At 43.4% G+C, this 20,848-nt stretch overlaps 2 protein-coding genes and 1 long non-coding RNA gene across 13 annotated transcripts in view; 1 reads left to right on the forward strand and 2 right to left on the reverse strand.

Moving 5' to 3' along the window:
• Positions 1–975: 975 nt before the first annotated feature.
• eif4ebp1 (eukaryotic translation initiation factor 4E binding protein 1) lies at positions 976–4,866 on the reverse strand. Its single transcript, XM_052067759.1, has 3 exons — positions 4,398–4,866; positions 1,620–1,808; positions 976–1,463 (listed from the first exon to the last, which is right to left on the reverse strand). The coding sequence occupies exons 1-3, from the start codon at positions 4,531–4,533 to the stop codon at positions 1,432–1,434; spliced, it is 357 nt and encodes a 118-aa protein (XP_051923719.1). The 5' UTR covers positions 4,534–4,866; the 3' UTR covers positions 976–1,431.
• Positions 4,867–5,659: 793 nt separating this feature from the next.
• Positions 5,660–20,848, reverse strand: part of ank1a (ankyrin 1, erythrocytic a) — an 82,736-nt gene continuing 67,547 nt past the window's right edge. For 8 of the 11 annotated variants that reach the window (XM_052067717.1, XM_052067719.1, XM_052067720.1 and 5 more), the window contains 7 exons: positions 17,322–17,961; positions 16,603–16,948; positions 12,920–13,003; positions 12,464–12,610; positions 11,059–11,160; positions 6,801–8,879; positions 5,660–6,394 (listed from right to left, as the gene is read on the reverse strand). In XM_052067717.1, the coding sequence (XP_051923677.1) occupies positions 11,086–11,160; positions 12,464–12,610; positions 12,920–13,003; positions 16,603–16,948; positions 17,322–17,961 (1,292 nt within the window). In that variant the 3' untranslated portion in view covers positions 5,660–6,394; positions 6,801–8,879; positions 11,059–11,085. Of the gene's footprint in view, positions 6,395–6,800; positions 8,880–11,058; positions 11,161–12,463; positions 12,611–12,919; positions 13,004–14,535; positions 14,755–16,602; positions 16,949–17,321; positions 17,962–20,848 lie in introns of those variants that run through there. The other 3 variants (XM_052067723.1, XM_052067714.1, XM_052067724.1) reach the window with 3 other exon arrangements.
• Positions 10,891–14,836, forward strand: LOC127601978 (uncharacterized). Its single transcript, XR_007962676.1, has 2 exons — positions 10,891–11,532; positions 14,532–14,836. It is a non-coding gene; the product is annotated as an uncharacterized LOC127601978 (long non-coding RNA).

Raw genomic sequence — 20,848 nt, forward strand, 5'->3', positions numbered from 1 at the left:
CACCACACTGCAGTGGATGAACTCTTTCTTCAGTGTAACTTGCTTAACCAGCACAGAGGTCCTAATATGTTTCTTCATCCTCCTGTGAATTGTATGCTGGGGTCACATCATCATCATCACCATTCCTTAGTAGGCATCTCCAGCCTCTTTTGTGGATTGTGATCACACATGCTGGCTGCGCTGGATCAATGTGGCGAGGAAGAAAAGCAGTAGCACTTGTTTGTTTAGACGAGGGGGTGTCAGGAAGCAGAGGTGACAAGGAGAGAGTTGAGGCCAGCAGGCCAATGCGGGGGCGGCGGGGGCCAGCACAAGCGTCTGGATGCGGAGGCTACCATGGAAGGAAGACAGGATGGACTGGAAGTGATCACACGAAACTGTCCAATCCACACCTCACATGCAGCAACACAAGTAGACAGAGTCATCTAACCACTGTGTGTGGATTGTTTTGTCAGTCACGCAAGGTATCTTTGAATAAAAGTGTGTTTTGTGCTTTATCAGAAACGTCCCAGTTTCGGCTTAAATACTCGTATAGTTTCAAGTGTTCAAATCATGTTCTAAATGTTTGAGGCCATATTTTATGCTGAAGTGGTGGCTGTGGGAGTTGCCTTTGTGTATATTGACCTTTTCTTCTGCACGCGGGCAGATGAATGAGCTTATCAGTTGGTGTACGCTCTTTGAGGAATTCTGCTGATATGACTTGTGTGCAGGAGACCTTGCATTCTCCCAAACACATCTGAAGTTCTAATAATAATAATAACAGAAATGACCTCCTACCGTGTAGAAATAAAACAAAGATAAGGTCAAGGTCAAACGGAGGTAGTCTTTATTTCTGAAAAATACTTAAGCGAGCAAATGTAAATGTGTGTTGCCCCTTGGAGTTGGTCTGGCCCCATTGTGTATTGCGACCAATGAAGTGAAGCAGAAGCAGATCGTTAAATCACAAGCACACACAAATGTAGAATGCAGACAAAAATGTGGAATTCAATTATATTTTCTTTAATGTCGTGACTCTCACAAAAGGACAGCTCAGATTCAAAATGGCACTCTTTTGGAAATGAACCCGGATTTAAGCCTCAAATGACATCTCGCACATTTCAAGACTGAAAGTCTGACAAGTGAAAGCGTCTGTGGAAATAACTGCATATTTTGCAGGACATATTGGGAAATGGTCCCTTTCATTCTGATTGTCTCATAGTTTACAATATGCTGAGCGGGCTTGTTGGCAAGTGTACATTTTCAATTTAGAGTAAGGCACACTTGTTTTCAGCCTTAAGACTGACTGAGGTTCGATCACAGATTTGCTCTGGGTGTGGGGGCGTGGGGTGACTGAAAATCATCCATCTTCAGGAAACAGGCAGCTGGACATGATGGTAGCCCGGGGCCTCTTTTCACAGCATCTTGTTGGTATGATTCACATGGCACCAAGACCACTCAGATGTCCATTTCAAACTGTGCATCATCACCTTAAAACACACATAAACACGGGCAGTTTGTTTTTCTGTGCGCGCAGGAACTCGTGTAAAGAAATGAATACACAAATTATACTACAGTTGTTTTGTTAACAGTCCAGTGAACTTTTTGTCAAATTGAAATATATATCGCGGTTCTCTTGAACGTACCAGTGGGGTTGCTTGCAGCTTCAGCGCTGTTGTTTAGTAGTTCTCCATCGCTGGCCTTCTTCTCATTGGTTCCGGCGGAGGGGGGACTTGTCACACCGGGAATGTCTGGAAGGCATCGCGGAGGGGTCTTGGCCAGAGGAGAGCTGCGACACCCCAGCAGGAACTTTCGGTCATAGATAATCCTGGTACCTTTAGGATTTACACACAATAATTCATTCAAAAACATTTGATAAAAAGAGTCCTCTTAATGCATGTTAATGAAACATGAGCCTGTTTTGATCCATTGAAAATTGAAACTTTTTCTATTGCATTTAATCCTCTCCCTATCTCCACTCGCAGTTGAAGGTTACTGTCAAACTAAACATAAAACAAAGAGAATTTCACATTGTCCATTGAAAGCAAACATAGAACCTGCAGCTACCTGAATGCTAACATAGGATAGGAAACCACATACGCATGTTCTAACAATTAACATCTAGGTGGCAATGGTGTTACCATTTAAGCAACACAAACGGTGCGGCAACACCTAGACAGGCCATTAATATTCGTTCACCTCCACGAAGTGAGGAAAAACAACAAATCTTTCTCCCAGAGTTAAGTTTCTCTGTGATTGAGGTGGCTTGCTGGATAAAACAGTGCACATACAAATGGGACAGTAGATTTTGTGGCCAACCAATTTCTTTGGCAAGCTTGCTCTGATATTGCTGAACCACAAGATGCATTTGTTCCATGTTGATAAGGTACAATGCATATTGACAGCATCTGTAGCAGAGGTCTTCAACCATCAGTCAGCGAACTGGTACCGACCGGGCCTCGACCTGCACTAAGACAGACCTGCAAGCATATTTTGTCCGTCAGACGGGCGGAAATGTGCGTGACTCTTTCCAAATCGGAGTCCTTCTAACATTGGTTTGCAAGTTGAAATAAACAGAATCTGCCAATAAATGAAAGAAGAAACAGTACACAGAAAGCAATAATAATAAACTGACCAAATGAAGGGCAACCATGACTTCCAAAGATGAAGCTATTTTGACGAGAGACGTTCCTACCCTAGTGGTCTCGCTAGAGCGACGCGGAGGAGGAAGCTGTTGTGCGTGCTATGTCGTCAAACACAAGACAATGTAAGAAATTCGCTGAATCATTTGAACAAGGAGCAACCATGTGATCAAGAGGAAAGCATGAAAATACGAGCAGAGTTTGCACAGCCTGACCATGTTAACATTAGCAGTTTAGTTGATAACAATTAGCCAGCAGCCACAGGATGCAGCAATCAATCATGTCGTCTTTTGTAATCTTGCAAGTAGCAATGATGCTAACACCCATGTAGGATCGTAACTTCATAAATAATAATGCTTACATCCTCAGGGGTATTCATTTATTCTATTTGTCCATTTCTCAGTAGTTCACCGTGTTATTTTATTTTGTTGTGCAGTAGAATGTTGAAAAAACGTTGAATTACTCTATAATTATCTTTGTTGTCAGTAGCAGTACTTTAAAATTGGCACGGGTTGCCGGTGCGCAAACAACATGTACTTGTCTCGACCGGTTCGTGACACAAAAAAGCTTGGGGCCCACTGAGCTATAGCACTGTGTTGATATGTACAACGGAATACTAGAAGTCAGGAGCCCTTGGAAGTCTCTCAATTTATGACGTCAACATAAACAAGCAAAAGAATGTAATCAATAAAAAGATGAATTGATTGACTGATAGAAAAGAAAGAGGCAGCGGTGTGCACTCATGATTTGCGCCTTATAGTTTTGAAGCTTGGGGCTGGAATATCTGCCCCAGCGTTCCAGTGTGGAGTTTGTATGTTCTCCCTGCGTTTGGGAACGTTTTCTATGGGTACTTTGACTTTCTCCCTCATTCCAAAAACACATTCGGTAGGTTAATGAAAGAGTGCAAATTGTATGAGAATGTGACTCTATATGGGCCTTGCGACAGGAGGTGAGTAACCAGACCACGGTGTACCCACCTCTAGCCAAAAGTAAGCTGGGACTTGTGATCGGAATGATGATAAGCAGTATAGCGAGCTGATGGATGGAAAAAACACAGACTGAATAAGACCTCATCAATTACCTTTACAAAGTAATTTTAAATTTGCTTTCTTACATTTATTCAAGGCTAGGGAGTTGACGTTTTTGAAGTACAACTAAGAAATGGGTAAAGGTTAGTCTTAAAGCTGATGTTTGTGTATAAACAATTCCAAAAATTATATAAGCAACAATAGTAATAATTTATAATAGTGTGTACAGAGAATGGATGAGTAGACAGAATTGTTTTCCTTGCGTTGTGAAATTGTTGATGGCACATTCCTCCAGACAAAAAAGTGACCGGAAGTGGCGTCACAAGCACAGGGACGGAAAATCGATACAGCCCATGCATGCACTATCAAGATAACAAATCCACTGTATCATTTTCACATTACGTAAAGACAAGATTTAAAAAAAAAACATAATTTTTCTTACTACTGCCAGTTTTCTTTTCTCTTCGACTGATACTCTCCGACTTGCACAGTTTTGTAGGACATAACTTTGGCTTTTGTAGTAACGCGTTCAAAAAGAGATTAAATGTAAAAAAAAAAAAAAAACTATTACAAGTTTGGTGCTCAATTCCAACCACCTCGTCCCATAAACGACGCTCTATCCATGAACCTTAGCAACTAGCACTAGCATGGCTTGCGACAGTGGTAGGAAGGCTCTTCGATCCTATGTCTGCAACATCCATATCCACGCTCGCGGGGAACATTCATTAAGGTGTAGACGAATTAAAGTACGTACCACCAGGAGTGGTGCTGAAAGCGGTGCCCCCGGGAGTAGTGGAGTAATCTTGGGGCATGTGCTCAGCATCGTGGATGGCCACCATCCTGCTCGACGGGATTGCAGTTGCATTGCTCGACTGGCAGTCGGTGGACATGTTCTCCAAATAAGATGTTTGCAATATCAATGGGATAGCGCTAACTAAAATCTGCTTTAACTCAAGTAGACCAGGACAATCGAGTATCCGCCACCTCGCTGTGCCTCGGATACGAGTATCCTCGCATAAACACAAATAAATACCGGATATCCTTAAGTGCAAATAATTGGAATACGTATGGAAAAAAAGTCACATTTCACTGAAATGCACACACAGACGGGTGGTTCAGGTTCTTTGTTAAAAGGACCTGAACACGTCCCCTCACTTGCACGCGCACACGCACTCACAAAAACCAAAACCACCAAACAGCCACACAGGGAAGCTAAGTAACATCCACACGTGGACACGGTGAGCCTTCACCGCCTCCAAGCGGCCAAAAGACATTCCTGCACTCAGTTTGAATAAACACTTATGTACATTGACTTGCTAAAATGCCAAAATTGCAAACTACCTTGACTTTTAAAAACCTTGAGCTATTTTTTGTTTGAGTCCCCCTTTTAAAAATTGAATCATATTTGAATAAACAGACCCAAAGACTGAATATATAGACTGGAGAAAAGGCGACAGAAACTGGCTCGATAGGGACATGGAAAGTCACCTCTCTGACTCGGAAGGACCTTGAGAGAGTGTACAGAGTGTAGCAGTTCCGACGAGATATACAGTACTTAGGCTGTGGTACCAGTCATTGTGAGAGGATTCTCTTCCAAACTGGAGTTGGCCACAGTGAGCGGCACGATACTTTTGCCTTCCGGATCAGTGTCTGTACATTGGGGTTCATCCCTGTGGATGAGCGCGTAGCCTCCCTCCCAGTTTTTCCCCCTGACTGTGGTTGATGGATGTGCTCAAACAGCAGTTCAAAGTTCCCATTGAAGTGCCTGGAGAGATGCTAGTGAACGCTCCCGCAAGGGACTCCCTCATTCTGCTTCAATGCTCACACGGGAAACAACAGTGAGACTTGGAAGAGTGTGATTGGAAGGACAACAGTGTCAGAACCCAGGTGGTGTTCATATATTGGACTTCTGTTCATAAACTAAACAAAACATTGTTTTTCATCATTATGATGTTATAGATCAGGTGAAAGGTAGAGCTGCATGATGTGTCTCATCAGAAAGAAAACACACACAAACACATTGCATTTCTTTATTAATTTTGTAAATGTTGAGCTGGTGTACAGAGAAGGTCGTCAACAGATGTTCTTGGATTTGATTGGATTGATAGTTTTTTTTAACATGTCGACTTAAAATTCATGTTTGATTCCCCATAACAATAATAAAAAATTGCAAACAAAACAAGTTCAAATGCCTGCGAGACCCTTATTCATCTTCAGGTGCAGGCATTACCCAGAAGTCAACAGTCTCTTTGTAGCTACATCTGAAGGTTTGATGCTAAAAGTACATCCATAACATAACTAGAATCCCAGTTGACACGGAGAGGTGCATAGCATTCTAAGTAAATATATATTCTCTCATATTATATCTATATATATGTCTATATATATAGATAGATATATATAGCCTTTTATGTTAAAAACATTTTCTGTGCATGTGTGCATTTGCATTCCTTAGTATTGAGTAATATGCTATTGCGTTAATATCCATCCATTCTAAAAGGAATATACAGTACATGTCTTCTCTAATTTTTGCAATGGAAATGTTTTTGCTTGGATTGGTGCATGCCGTCACTTCAGTCATCTCTTCATCAGTGAAAAAGCATCCCTCTGCGTGCACATAGCAAGACTCCTCCACATTCAGCGTGACGCCATATGGAAGCCTTTGAAGGAATATACTGGAGAGTATAGGGTAAGGCGTGGGGGGAGCAAATTGGGAGGTGGGCTGTGTTGAGGGAAAATACTTGTCATCACCTTACCTCTCTGAGCTCATCCGCCCCTACACACCTGCCCGGCGCCTCAGGTCTGTGGACCAGACTTTGTTAGAAGTACCAAGAACTAAACTGAGGCTCAGAGGGGATCAAGCCTTTTCTGTTGCTGGTCCCTCTCTCTGGAATGACCTCCCACTGAACATTCGGCAAGCCTCCTCGCTGCCCATCTTCAAAGCTCTCCTCAAAACTCACTTGTATTCTTTGGCATTCGACTCAGCATGACTTAGATTTGTTCTTGGTTTTACTGTTTGGTGCTTTCTACCGCCTTTATTACCGATTTGTCTTACTGTTTATTGTGCATGTTAAATTGCTCCATGTACAGCACTTTGTATGCAGCGATGGCTGTTTGAAAGTGCTCTATAAATACTGTTGACTTGACTCGTCTTGACTTAACCATTGGAGCCATCGAGATTTTTTTATTTGCACCCATGTAATGTCTTTAATAGATCCCCAACCCTGACATCAGTAACAGCCCCTGCTTCAAAAACAAAGCCCTTCTGTGCAAAACATAAGGGAAAGTACAGCTTTACACGCGTTCTCTTTACCTCATTAGTGTAGTGAAATGCATCGAATAGAAAAAAATATTGTGAATGATGGTTGGATCTAAAAACAAAAACAAAAAGTTGGTGGCTTCATTGAAATTAGTGTAACATATGTTTGCAATGAGGGTAATGATCGACAGCAAATACGGAGCGTACATTATACGTCTCATCTACTATTAGCATAGTCACTGCATCAACACATAACATTTACAGTATTACCAAGACTTTACATTCATCTATGACTGCTAAAAAAACCCCCATCGTACATCCATGTTTATTGCAACTTTTTGTGAGACTAAGAACAGGTAGTCAACACAATCCAATGAAGAAAAGGCTTACTGTAATTAAGTGATGTGAAATAGTACATGTACCGAGGTCAATCAATCATTCAACTTGGGAATTAGCTTTGACGGTGACCAACAAAACAGTAAGCACTTTGCTGACAAACCATCAGCATGAGGACATTTTCCGTAATCAGGACCGTGATCTCAAATAAATGATTTAAAATAATAGTTTCTCAAAGAGGCAAAGTGATCAGAATGTGCAATTCTAATGTGCTGACATCATTTCTGAATGGAGTAAAGCTGCGACCCACAGACTGAAACCCCGACTGCGACCCCCGGAATCCTCTCTCCGTGTTCTTTTATTAGTGCGCTTATTGCTTCCTCAGCATGAGACACAATGACAACTAAACACGCTTGAGCGAGGGCGGGCTCACAGTTGTGGCTCAGTCTCTCTTCACAGTGATTGCTGGCCGGCTCTGCAATATGCAAAGCCAAGGAGACAAACATGAGAGCTCAACACATAGACGACCCTCAGCAAAATATGTGAAATCCTTTTTCCCTCATGGATGGAGGGGGGCGGGGGGTGACTTTGGAGACCATCAGGGATTCTGGAGGTGGGCTGTACTGTAACGCTACATTGTTTAGAGGGACGCAGAAGTTGCATTTTGGCTTCTACGGATGAACACAAACCTCACGAGTGTAAGAAAATTGTGACGTAACTCCTCCTGGTTATCTGCCATTTACAGTGTTTAATGGCGCAAAGGTTCGCACACGGTCTCCTTCACTCCCAAGCACACTACACACTGTAAGAGTAAATGGACCCTCTGTGTGTCAAGTCAGAGGCGAAAAAAGCACATGGAGAGCATGAGGAAAAAACGGCAGATCACATTTGTATGTTGCTGTCCACACAAAGATACAGTCTATATAATATCATAAGTGATTATAGGTTCAGATTGAGAGGGAGAAGAAAAGGGAGGAATACCGTAGCAGCATCAGGAAGATGTTAAACAACAATGCAACACCGCAGTTAAGTGCATACCGTAATATGTACAAGACACACATCCTTAGGTGATGGTTGTAGCACTGCTAAGCTTCCAATTTCTGCTTTTTGTTGGAGGAGAGGTCATAGGTCACCTCGACGTCTGTAGCTGTTATTGCTCCCATTTTGTGAAAAGTTAGATCAATGTTTCCCGATTGATTACACGTACAATACCCCATATTGCATAACCGTATCCACATAGCCGAATCGACCCTGTCGCCCCGATCCTCCCCTTCCCCATCCACCATCGGTATTTGTATTTAAACACAGGCCATGCGGCAGCAGTCGCTCATGCTGACAGACAACAGGAAGCATGTCTGGGGTGCTACTTTTTTGTCCGTTTTGTTTTATAGGAAATCATGCTTCTCCTTTAGTAGTTTGTACTCATGTTGTTGTTGTTTTTTTAATAATAAAAAATTGTTGGTAAAAACTACGATTACCCTTCCAGTATGTGCGAAAGCAGTGACTTGGTGCCATTTGTTTCCTTTGCCATTTTTTGTTTGTTTGCTTGTTTGTGAGTGTTCTTCAGTTTGTGTCATCTGCTGCTGGTCATGTGTCCATGTAGGATGTTTTTGGGGATGGGCTCAACTCCTGCAGAGAACTCTGAGGACAGAGGAAAACATTTAGCTCATTTTGGACAATCACCATTTTTGACAGACCGCTATTGATGATAACGTTGGCCATCTATTGTGAGCCTTTGGGGAAAACAACATGGACAGTCAACCGCTGCATCCCCGCCGTGAGTAGATTTATACTATTCTGTACTGCCTTGAGATATGAGTGCTATTTGTTCATTGATCACACTTACAACTCATGGACATTGTTGCAGCCACCCTGCCAAAAACGTTTAATGAATGCATTTCTGAATAATGAAAATAAGACTGAAAAAGTGTGTCATGATAATACAATTAGACACACTTAAATACATGTTTACTGTATTTTCCGCACTAAAAGGCGCACCTAAAAGCCTTCCATTTTCTTAAAAGCTCACAGCACCAATACCAACGATAATACTAATCAGCCAAACGATGGCTCAAAATCTCGAAAAACTCACGTTGGGTCACCTGGGTCTCAAGGCACCTCCGTGCCTGTAATTGCCAATCGATTCCACAAGGACTACTTTTGTCTAAATGAAGCTCTTCAGCTTCCGTCAAAAGTTCATTTGCAACAAGCTACCATCAGATGTTACCAAAGCAATTCTGTTATTGCTTTGGCCTGAGCAGAAAAACAGTGAATAGGTGAGTTTTTTCTAAAAATAATAATAAATAAATAAATAAATAAATGGAGGGTAAGTTCCCCCCAAAATTTGTGATGAGGCAGCGGTTGACTGTACAAGTAGTCTTGTGAAATAAATTGGACCACATTTGACATTTATCTGTCCTCCACCTCCCCAGCGCCATTGTATTAGATATCCTGTTTACAACATGGAGCAAGCAGAAAGGCGCTGGCAGAGCTTGCTTCACGTTCAGCTGTCATTTACTTGAAATACCAACAACCTGAGGAATGTAATGGCCCCACTGTTGGAAATGGCAAGTAAGGCACGCTACCACACAGACATCTCCGTGCACACATATACACACTCGGGCTCGCGCATGGGTGCACACAAGCATGGTCACTTCAACCTTGACAACAACCTTATTTCTTTTGCTCAACTGGTCATACCTAACATGAAAAACAAAACATTTGCCCTGATGTGCGTATGCTGATGACGTTGTAAAAGAGGAAACAACAGGACGGATAGAAGTATTGGCAATATTATTAAATATGGCTAATTTCTATTTAGCAAGTGTCATGATTCATCCGCAACATAAACATATTGATCTATGTTTCTACGATCCAACTGCATCGATCTGTGCAGAGGAAATATGTCGATAAAAATCAATAGATTGTGTCGATACGAGGAAACAGCATACTGGATTCACACAGACTTTATATGAAAGCGTGTATATTACTCTGCTCGGTGCACGTTGAAGTCTTTCAAGTGAGTTTAGCTATGCTTGCAAGCCGCTAACATATGCACACGTTTGGGACTTATTTGTCATGGGCTAACAATTGGCCCCTCATGTTCAAAGCCAGAGGGCAGCCGTCTTACGTTGCCATTTGTTAGCAGCAATATTTGTTTGGTTTTCGCTGCAAACAGATTTGTTCACTTTTTCACTCGCTCTCTGTGTATATCTAACACATTATTCCCAAAAGCTTTGTCTGATGGAAACCTCATGCTGTTTTGTTTCTATCCATTAGCATCTGACTGTTTACAGGCACTGCTGAGACGCACACATCACCATTAAAAAAAGCTCTGAATTCAAGATTAATTCTCTTTTTCACACATAATTCGTTTTCTTTCGCCCAACCTTAATCCCCATTCACAGGACACTACATCAAATGCACATGCACAATAAATTAATCCAACATAAAAAGATACCCTCCCTATCTTGCTCTCTCTCTCTCTCTCTCTCTCTCTCACTCTCTCCCTTCCTGTCTGCCTCATTCTGCAGGTATAATGTTGGATCTACATGACTACTTATATTGGATTTCATTAGTTTGTGCAGGCATGCCTAATTAAATGTCCAGTGAGTATACTCAAACCCAAACAAATCGCTATTCATCAAATATTTTAGGTAAAGCTAGTCATCTTTCGGTTTTGCTGTGCCAGCATCACATTGCAATATAGGATTAGTGTTGAAGTTAAAGGTACATGCCGTGGCATTTAATTCAGGAGGAGAGTGGAGAGTGGATTAAATGCTCTCTCCCAGCACAGGCGCACTGTGGGTGAGTCCCGTACCTGCGGGAAAGCAGCGCTCAGACTGCCTCACTGCTTAACTCTCCGCAGGCTGGCACATTTCACTATCTGAGCACCTTTCTTCACAGTATCCACAGTATCGGGCTACAGTCGAAGGAAGAGATGGGATGACAGGGGCGGAACGAAAGGCGGGAGGGAATATTAATGAGGTGAAATGTTGAGGGAAACCAGAGAGGCAAAAAAAAAAAGAGGATGGACAGAATAAATAAAAGTCAGAGGTGAAGAAAGAGGGAAACAAGGGGGGAACAAAGAAATGATATACATATATATAAATATATCGACAGGCAGGCAAGGACAGAAGTGAAGGCTGGCAACTGTAGATAAGAACTATACACTATGTGGACTGGAGAGATGAAAGGTGGAGCGACAGAGCACACAGTCTGAATTGAAGTACCACAGACTTTAAATGTCACACATTCATGAAGCATTTGTCAACAAACAGGACAAACGTGTGAGGTAGGTGCAGTTTAGCGATTGTTACAATAGCTGGAAACTTGAATTCTGTGACTGGTGACTTGTGAGGATTCTAGCTGGCAGTAATGACAGCGGCTGAGTATTTTTTGCTTCGCTTCCATGCAGAGATCACAGGGGAACCTCCGAAGGTGAACACTCAAAATGTGGCACGACACGAAATGCGAGTGAAATGATTGGGAACAATATACTTCACATGTTAAAAGAAAGCGGGTACAGTGACGAATCTCAAAAATGTGTTGAGATGATTATATTGACATGACATTTACTGTTAACAAACAAACACCTTTTTGATGCCATCATGGAAGCCCAAGTGGTGGTAAATGAAAGAAATTAAAAGTGTGACGACGACCTATTTAGTACAACAAAACATGCATTTATTTCTTTTTATTAGCCATTAGAAAAAAAAAATCAGGGCAGTCGAGTTTTTCATAAACGTGCATGTGAAGGTTCCAAATAGCTCATAGGTGTGAATGTGAGTGTTAACGGGCATTTGTGCCCCGTAAATGCTTGTGGCAAGTACAGTACAGGGTTTCCCAGACTCCAGCTGAGGACAGGCGCTACACAAAACGGGTGGATGGAAAAAAAATCAAAAGGGAGTTCAACGTGCATCTTCCTGGATTGTGTTCAACTTTGGAGGTTCCACCAAACATCACACGCCTCTTTTCTACTGCTTGACAATTATCATCATCATCATCATCATCAAAGAGTGACGCTCATGCATGTTAAGCTTCTTGGTGATCTTGATGCGACCCTGATCCAGGAGCTCAAGCCTCACCAAGATACATGATGTCAATCAAAGCATCGCATCAGATGACTGAATCATCTGATGTAAATCGGTCCATCTGGGCTAAAAGTAGGAGCGGAGGGATGGGGTGGGAATGGTGAGACAACTGGCTGCAGATCAGAAGCCCACCTTGCTGCTTTCCCGGCCCAGGATGGCGTAACTCATGAACTGCTCGGCGTCCACCTCCAGCTCGTTGGCGTCCTGCAGAGAGCCGTCCACGCTCACGTCCTGAACGCCATCCTCACCCTTTCCTCTGCGCACGACCTTTCGCACAATCTGCCGCATACAATGGCGGAGTTGGCAGTGGGCCGCAGAGACATTCAGAGTTTCATATTCAGATTCGCGTAAAGACGCCCCATTTCGACATGCTCCCTTAATCCGCTACAAAGCAATCATTAAAATACTAGTGAATACCCAAATAAATAATTGATGATAATAATTTTTAAAATGCTTTGTTTTCTGACCGGCGGGAAGAAATCACCAAATGCTCTGTCGTGATTTAGCTTCACTTTGAAGATACCTACATTTGTTGGTTGCCCAATAAAATGCTTGTACTCCATAACAGAACAATGACAAGTGTCTGACCTTTTTAGTGATCATGTTTCCATGCTCGTCCATAAATTGTTCCTCGCTGACCTGTTCCCCAGGAAGATCTTCCATTTCATCCCCCTGTGGACAGGGAAGTGATCAACATACTATTACTACCGTTCGTAGACTAAAACATTCAGGAGATACAAATTGCACAGTAAAAAGGGTGGATGACATTTGCGTGAACAGATTTGTCCTTCAAGGAACTGCATTATACTGACGATGATCTGATTGCAGCTTGCGAAAAAAGTAACTATGACATCCATGATCACCAAATTTGACGTAGACAGTAACCAATGTTCAGAATTATCAACAGTCAAAGTTCAGAGTGCAAACAAGGGCAGAGCCCCCCCCAAAAAATGTCGGTGGGGTGGCCAAGGTGACACAACACCTCACTCAGGGGTGGCCGTGGGCACACATCACTCACATGATTTTAAGCCCCGCTGAAACAAATAAGTCATTGTTCATCACACCATCCGCAGTCAAGATGTACACACTTTCCCAATACGCTCAGAATACAAGCAGGAACAAGTCGAAAGAAAAGCAACCTTTGGCTGAGTTTAAATGATTAATGCCTTTTTCCCCCTGTTGCTTTGCTTTTGTTTACCATCTCGCAGTCTATGTCGATCTCTTGCATTGATTCGGTCAGAATCAATGCAAGAATCAATTGACCAATCAGAATGGTCAATTGTCACCGATGGCCGATGCCATTTTTTCATACTGTGATTGATGGCGCCTTCATTCAAATCATATCTAAAAAGCACAATGGCACAAAAACTCCTCATGCTTCACAATGCTAAACTTTTAGTTTTACTTTTACTTTTACTTTTAGTGTTGCTCCTGCTTGTATTATGAGTGTGTGTACAAGATGGATATACTCTGTGTGTATGAGACCATGCCTGTGGATGGTTTGATAAACAATGACATCTCTGCCATGTTGTTTACTTGAGAGAGTGAAAATGATGATTTGAATTCATACGTAAGAATAAAATGTCCTTTACTGAAAAGATTCTTTATGCATTTGCAATCAGATCACTTGTAAAGTCCATCTTTAACTAAGCATGTAGATTGGCCCCTGTGTGCAAAAACTTCACCTGACTAAAATAACTAAACAATTAAGCAAAAAAAAAAAAAGTACCTGTAAGTGCAGATAATCACCCCAAAAGCATGACCTACATGTTATTCCTTTTGTCAACACTTCAAAGCAGTTAGATGAACGGTTTTCAAATTTCCTGTGCAACAGCAAAATATGTCCATTTGCTACTAATTGCAGAGCATTATTAGTTTTTCCTTCTGAAAAACAAAACGATGACTTATCAGCGACCGCAGCGTATCCCACTGGACATAACAGCTGTTCTACAAAACAATCTGCTTCAAATAAGGTTAGCTCCAACCAAACCAATGACAACGATAGAAATGTCACAGCTTCATCAGAAACGAACATTTTTGTTCATTATGGGATCCCATGACTATGTGTGGTCCAAAACATTAGTTCTAAAATACATTTAACGTAATATAACTGAAAGGAGAGTTCTGCAGGAAAAAAAAAAATTCCTCTTTACGGTAAAGTCAAACAGTGCATCTAATGTTCCTGTCCTCCCTTCCTGAGGTACCTTAAGGATGACTCTCCTGCGAACCACCCTGGTGGTGACGTTCTCCTCTTCGTCAGCCACGCCCTCCCCCTCGCCAAGCTCATGGTCAAGCTGTACGTGGACGTAGGTGAGGATCGAGCGCACGGAGCCGCTGGCTATGTGTAGAATGTTCTGACAGCTGATGACCAGAAAGGCCAACAGTACCAAACTGAAGAGGAGCTCCGTCACCAGAGCCCACATTGCCCCGCTTGGATCAGCCACAGAACCGCGCAGCCCCTTGACATGCACCCCGCAGAGCAGCTCGTCAAACCTTCAGCGTCTTCTTCAATCCCAAAAAACAAACCCAGCGACAGCTGCAGCCCCCGGCCTGCCTTCACCGTCACACTTTTGCTCTTTGGTTTCTATCCTTGCATAAAGCGGGGCAGTGGGCCCTTTCCCTTCGGACTCGATTCCTTCCCCCTGGAGGACCCTGTCAATGACTTTGGTGGTTGTGGTGGCGGGGGTTCTACTCCCACCTCTCTGTCGCTTTGACCATGTGATCTGTGAGCTTTAAATACCTTGAGATCATTCGGTGACCCTGGGCAGCCACACGCAGCCATTCTTGATGTAGACATTACTTTTAGCACTACCTGGGTGTCTTACGCATTATCACGTACAAGCGCAGTAAAACGTCACAACGATGTGCAGTTACAAATGAGCTGCATAAAAATAACCTATCTGTGAGTTTGAAATTAAACAAAGCTTTGTCACCACCATACAAAGTGCCCAGATGCTCCAGAAACAAACGTCTATTTGTGCTTTCTTCCGCACTTCCAAAATTGTGGTTGTCCTTTGCAGCGTGATGTCATGAACGTCAACACGTGGGAAGGACCAGGGTGGGGAGTTTGTAACATGAGTGGCACAGTGAGAATTCTTTCTATATTTGGCCTCACGTGCTGTTTGTGTCCATCTTCGTCCTCAGACTGTATATGCCTGCTTAATGTGTACGTATTTTGGATATACTGTACAGAGTGAGGAATCTAATGAGTCTTAGACAAAATTAAGATATACTGGACTGAGAATCCACATATACCAGCTGTGAATCAGATTTGAAAGCATCTTGCTAATTTCAGTATTTGCGTGTGGAGAAAAATAATATTTATATTTTGACATATACTGTATTGGCCCGAATATATGACGGTGTTTTTTTGCATTGAAATAAGACTGAAAAAGTGGGGGTCGTCTTATATTCGGGATCTAGACATTATACCCATTCACGACGCTAAATGGCGCCAGATATCATTGAAGCGAATGCTGAACTTGACTCCCCAGGCCAAAGTGAACCCCTGTCACGAAGAATAAAAATAAAAAATAGCGGTAAGAAAGAAAAGAGAAGAAAATAATAGAAGAGATAACAGAAAATGGAGAAACGTAGGGACAATCTGGAGAAAAGTGGATCGAATATCGGCCAGGTTAACCAGCAACTAAGGAGAAGTTACGATGTAATTTACATTTCAAGAATTAGAAGTCATTCATTTATGAATGTGATTGCACTTTAGTTTACATGTTTAAATGTTCAGATATTAAGATTTGAATGAGGCAAAATAACATTTAACTTTCCCTCAAATATATTGTTATAATCATTTGTTTCAGGTGTACTGTAATTATTTTCGGCATAAAAATTAATTTGGTGTTCAAAAAGTCTTTTTTCAAACTTGACTCTTGAAAAAGAGGGTGTCGTCTTATAATCGGGGCCGTCTTACATTCGGGCCGTTTACGGTATTAACTGAAGTGGGCTATGTCACAGCTTACACTTGCAAGCTAATGAGATCCAGTACAAGGGCTGGAGAATGCCTGTCTGCAAAAATAAACGATGATCAGAGTCAGTTTTTACTAGCAGAACGGTATATATTTTTTAGAAGTTGAATACTACCGCCAAACAATGTGAAAAGTTGTTTTCATCACTGCTTTTATGCTTACATCGGAAGAATCACACAAATAATTGCAGAAGATTTGCTGAAGCACTTTTAAAGTAAAGGCCAAACGAGGAATTGGTTTCCCCTTTTTCCCATTCATGCTTGCTAGCAGTACTGCCCGGTGTTTGCTCACCTGTCCTTTGAAGCGCACGTCATCCCAGGCCCTCAGCTCTGGGGCCCTGTGGGGGAAGCCCAAACCCTTCTCAAACGGCTGGGTACCGCGGAAGTGCCCGCGTAAACTCTCAGAGTGTCCCATGTCCCTCACAGGCTGCAGCAAAGCCTCCTGGGACAAATGGGACTGGTCTCCGTCCATGGCGTTGCAGCAAGACGATATCATGGTGTCAATGACTTGCCTAGATTTTGGCTGGTTGGCCACCCAGGTCTGCGGGTCTGTGACTGGGATCCACCCTTGACCTGTCTGTTCCTGGAGGTAGGAAATGAATGAGCTGCTTCCACTTCCATTTCCTCCATTAGATGACCTGAAAAGGAAGAGCACATACTCAAGGTTCATGCACACCAAAATACAATTCTAACAATACGCTGCATTTTTATTTCTACAAATCTTTGCAAATGTTAACATTTTCAAATGATGACTTCACCAGTGAGATTTTTTTTTTAGAACAGGCCTGTTGCCTACTCATGTGGTCCTTGGGCGCTCCCTGGTGCCCGCGGGCACCATGTTGGTGAAGATTTTGAAATGAGCCTGCTAGCGTGTTTTTATGGCGTCGTTTAGAATAGTTTGTATGAATGAGCCGTCAGGCACAATGGACCTTACGTCAGATGTGAATTGTATTTTGACAAGCCGATTGTTTTGCTGGCGTGATGAATGTGGGTGGGCGGGGTCAAACTCACCTGTCACCATTACGATCCGCAACACAGGTGAGACCGGGTGACTCACTGAGTCGGGCATACAACCTTTGCTGTCCTGCAACAAGAGAAAGCCCTTCCTCTGAACTCTGAGTCCCTCCTCCTCCTCGTCTTCCTCCATTGCCACCAGTTGTACTGGTGACGGCCGACATCTCCGAACTCGCCTCTGACCCCTGCCCATCGTTCAGTCCGTTAAGATTGATACCAGCGATGGTACCGCCAAGCGAGGCCGGCGTGGCGGTGCTAAGCGAGTCAACACCCATCTCCGAATCGTCCTCGGGCAGTTCGATCGAGCTGCTCAGCACGACGCCCCCTGCGCTGGCGGCGCTAGCCCGACTGGCAGGCCGACCCAGACTTCCATAGGGCAACCCGAGCAGGCCCTCTGAGTCGTCGGCATTACTGCACTCTAACGAGGAATCCTCCACAGGCACTAGGGAGGGGGAGTTGCCGGAGGGCCACACCTGCACGTCTGACATCTCCATGAGGGTGTCCTCCTCTGTGGTGGCGATGGGCGCGCAGTCCAGGCTGGAGACCTCCTGCCAGTAGGGCTCAGCACCCAGAGGCGAGGGCAGGTTGTATTGCATGGAGGCCGGTGACAGAAGCTCATCCTGCGCCAGCCCATAACCTGGAGCGACACACAGAGAAGCACACTGACACCCGCCCCCCCCACCACCTCGCTCCCCATCTCACGGTCGCGGTACCGGGAGCCTGGGAGGGGGAGAGTGCCCCTTTGCCCGGGAGCTTGGCAAATTGGGGAGGGGTAGAGGAAGCTGAAGGGGGAGGAAATTGTAAAGGAGTAGGAAGCGAACACAGGAATGAGCCAAGACAAAGAGGAATAAAAGTGCAGAGGAAATCGAGGAAAAGAGCATGGATATTTAGAAGATGGGGGAGGGTTGTCAAATGCTGACAGGAGGGGAGGGCCAGTAGTAGCAGCAGCAGACACATATGGACCAACAAGGTTAGACTGAGGCCAACTTGAGACTGATGCTGCTCTGCTGGCTGCCACCTGTGGGGAAACGACAGCGGTTACAGCCCCCCAAAAATGGAGCCGTTAAATCCATCCACATGCGGGAATCAACCCACTCGCGTCACGTGCCTCTCATCCAGACACACAAAATCGCCGTCACACTTCTGCATGCATTCAACCCCGCTCAGGTTAGTATTGTTGTCAGGCTAAAGAACATGCATGCAAGCTATCTCATTAACATACACACACACACACACTGTCTGGCCTCAAACCATTTTGATCCAATCCTAATGAGAGCGCGAGAAAACATTTAAGCTTCTAAGTATAGGAGAGGTGGCGTTTCCGATGTAGCGACAATTTTCAGGATTAAAATAGTCAAATAGCATTAATTAGTGAAATGGCTTTGGACTCAGGTCACTCCCACATGTGGGGAAAAACATACTGTACACGGAAAGGCAGGCCATCTGTTTTAAAGCACAGGAGCAGAAGTTTTATTTTCCTTTTGTTTTGTTCTTCAAAATAAGACTGGAACTGCACTTGAACACACGTTGCAATCGGCATGAAAATGATGAACTGGGGTGAATTTGTTGAAGTTGCCCTGGGCAAAGTAAACAGGCTGCAAAGTGGAACGTAGAGCACACAGTGAAACGGGAAGAATTCTCCCCCTCCCCTTCCCCCACCTCCCACAACCAGGCCTTCGTGCACAGCAGAAAACGAGCAAGAGATAAGGGTCGGCGTTTCATTCGCTTCATGCTCAAGCACTGCTGAGAGTGCAGCAGACATCTGAGACAACTTGCGACCTCAACCACCTTGTGACCTACAAGCTACACGAACTCTCATACTCCAAACTGCTGCACTGTGATCACAGTGACAAGTGCCTGTTGCTCATTGCATTCGGTCGAATAAATGTGAAACTCATTCTAAAGGGCCTCACACCGTGATCATGTGCAATTACATTTACACGCAATCGTGTTGTGACTGGAAATCTAAGAGGAATGTAATTACCATTCCCAATGTTGACGCTAATAGTTTACAGTAAAAATGGAGCAAAGGTCGTAAAGTATATGTATCTGTATTTCTCTGTATTACAAAATATCAGACCACTTTTTGAGGTCATCGGGGGGGGGGGGGGGGGGTTCCCCAGCAATCTGCAATTCAGCATATTACATACAGTACAGTAGTTATCTAACTTGCCCGCTTCCTGGAAATAAATCAAAAGATACTGGAAAAATGACATCTGCAAAACAGACGGAGTTGACTGTGTGATCAATAACAGACTTAAGACTGGAAGGCAACCCAGTGAAACCGATGGGAAATGTACATTACTGTGCAAACGTCTCACTTGCTTTCTTATTTAAATGAGCTGCTAATATAAAGACAGATTTTGCAGGATTAAAGATTTCCACACACTTTGAAGAAAGGCACACGGTGCCCGGATCAAGGGAATACGATACATTCTGGATCCGGACCAGAGGATCGAGATTAGGGTGTGCCGCAAACATTTAATTTCATTCATTCAACCACTTTGACATCATTGGAACATGCTTTACTACTTTGTAGTCACAATCTGGAGGCTAATTTTAACTTGGTCTGCCCAAACTCGGGTCCCGCCCGCTGCTGGATTGAACTCCTTCCTCACACTATCAAACACTACTGGAATTCGCATCGTCACCCAATGACTCTCTCTTTACTGACAAATATGATTTCCTTCCTGAGCTTGTAAATGTCTTTGAATCTACGGTAAATGCATTTAAATGTTGTCATTGTGTGTTCTGTTAATAAGCTGCTTTTCCCTTTGCTTTGCCTTTGAATGCCTTGAGCTGCTCTTTTTGTAAATGATTTTGGTTGAGTGTTACACAAAGGGATACCTTGTGTGTAAAATATCATTAAAATTTGCATTGCCTTCCCTAACAAATCTAACAATGATCTTTTTTTCCATACTTTTGCACGGTATTGTAAATATATGATACAGAAATAAAGCGATGACATGACACACTGATGGGAGGACGTGAAGTAGCATTGGCTCAAATACAAAAATTGATTAACAAGGACGTATTGAAAGTTGGGGTGGATGAGGTGTCTGGAGTGGGGGAGGAGGTGCAACATGAAATTGAAACCAACGCGATACTACACACGATACAACACTTTGATTGGTTACACAAAACACTCCATCAAATGGTCACCCGTAATGGTGAATCAATCACAAAAGCATAACATTCATTCATGAAGACAACAGACTCTTGCCATTGATTACAAAAAAGGTTCGCCACCTTTTTTCACCCCCCCATATGAAGACCTCCGAGGACAGAAAGGAACATTCACCGTAGTCATGCCATGCAAAGGTAACCGTGAGATCCAGTTTCAATGCATTGTTAGAGATCTTAACTCGTTCGGCTCAAATGCAACTATGAGTGTGCAAATGCAGGGGAGGCATGCACATGCAAGGCTTGCTGGGCAAGGAGGAGGACATTGTGGGGGGGAATAATAAATAGAAAGGAGAGGGTGATGAACATAGAAGCAAAGTAGGGGAGAGAGCGAGGGTCAC

Source organism: Hippocampus zosterae, chromosome 6, assembly GCF_025434085.1.
Source record: "Hippocampus zosterae strain Florida chromosome 6, ASM2543408v3, whole genome shotgun sequence".
Classification (NCBI taxonomy): Eukaryota; Metazoa; Chordata; class Actinopteri; order Syngnathiformes; family Syngnathidae; genus Hippocampus; species Hippocampus zosterae.

Bases quoted from the DNA above. Each gene is read 5' to 3' on its own strand.
- eif4ebp1 (XM_052067759.1), bottom strand. From the start codon at position 4,533: ATGTCCACCGACTGCCAGTCGAGCAATGCAACTGCAATCCCGTCGAGC. The intron at 1,809-4,397 runs GTACGTACTTTA...TAAATCCTAAAG, and splicing joins TTTCAGCACCACTCCTGGTG to GTACCAGGATTATCTATGAC. The intron at 1,464-1,619 runs GTACGTTCAAGA...GTGTGTTTTAAG, and splicing joins AGCTGCAAGCAACCCCACTG to GTGATGATGCACAGTTTGAA.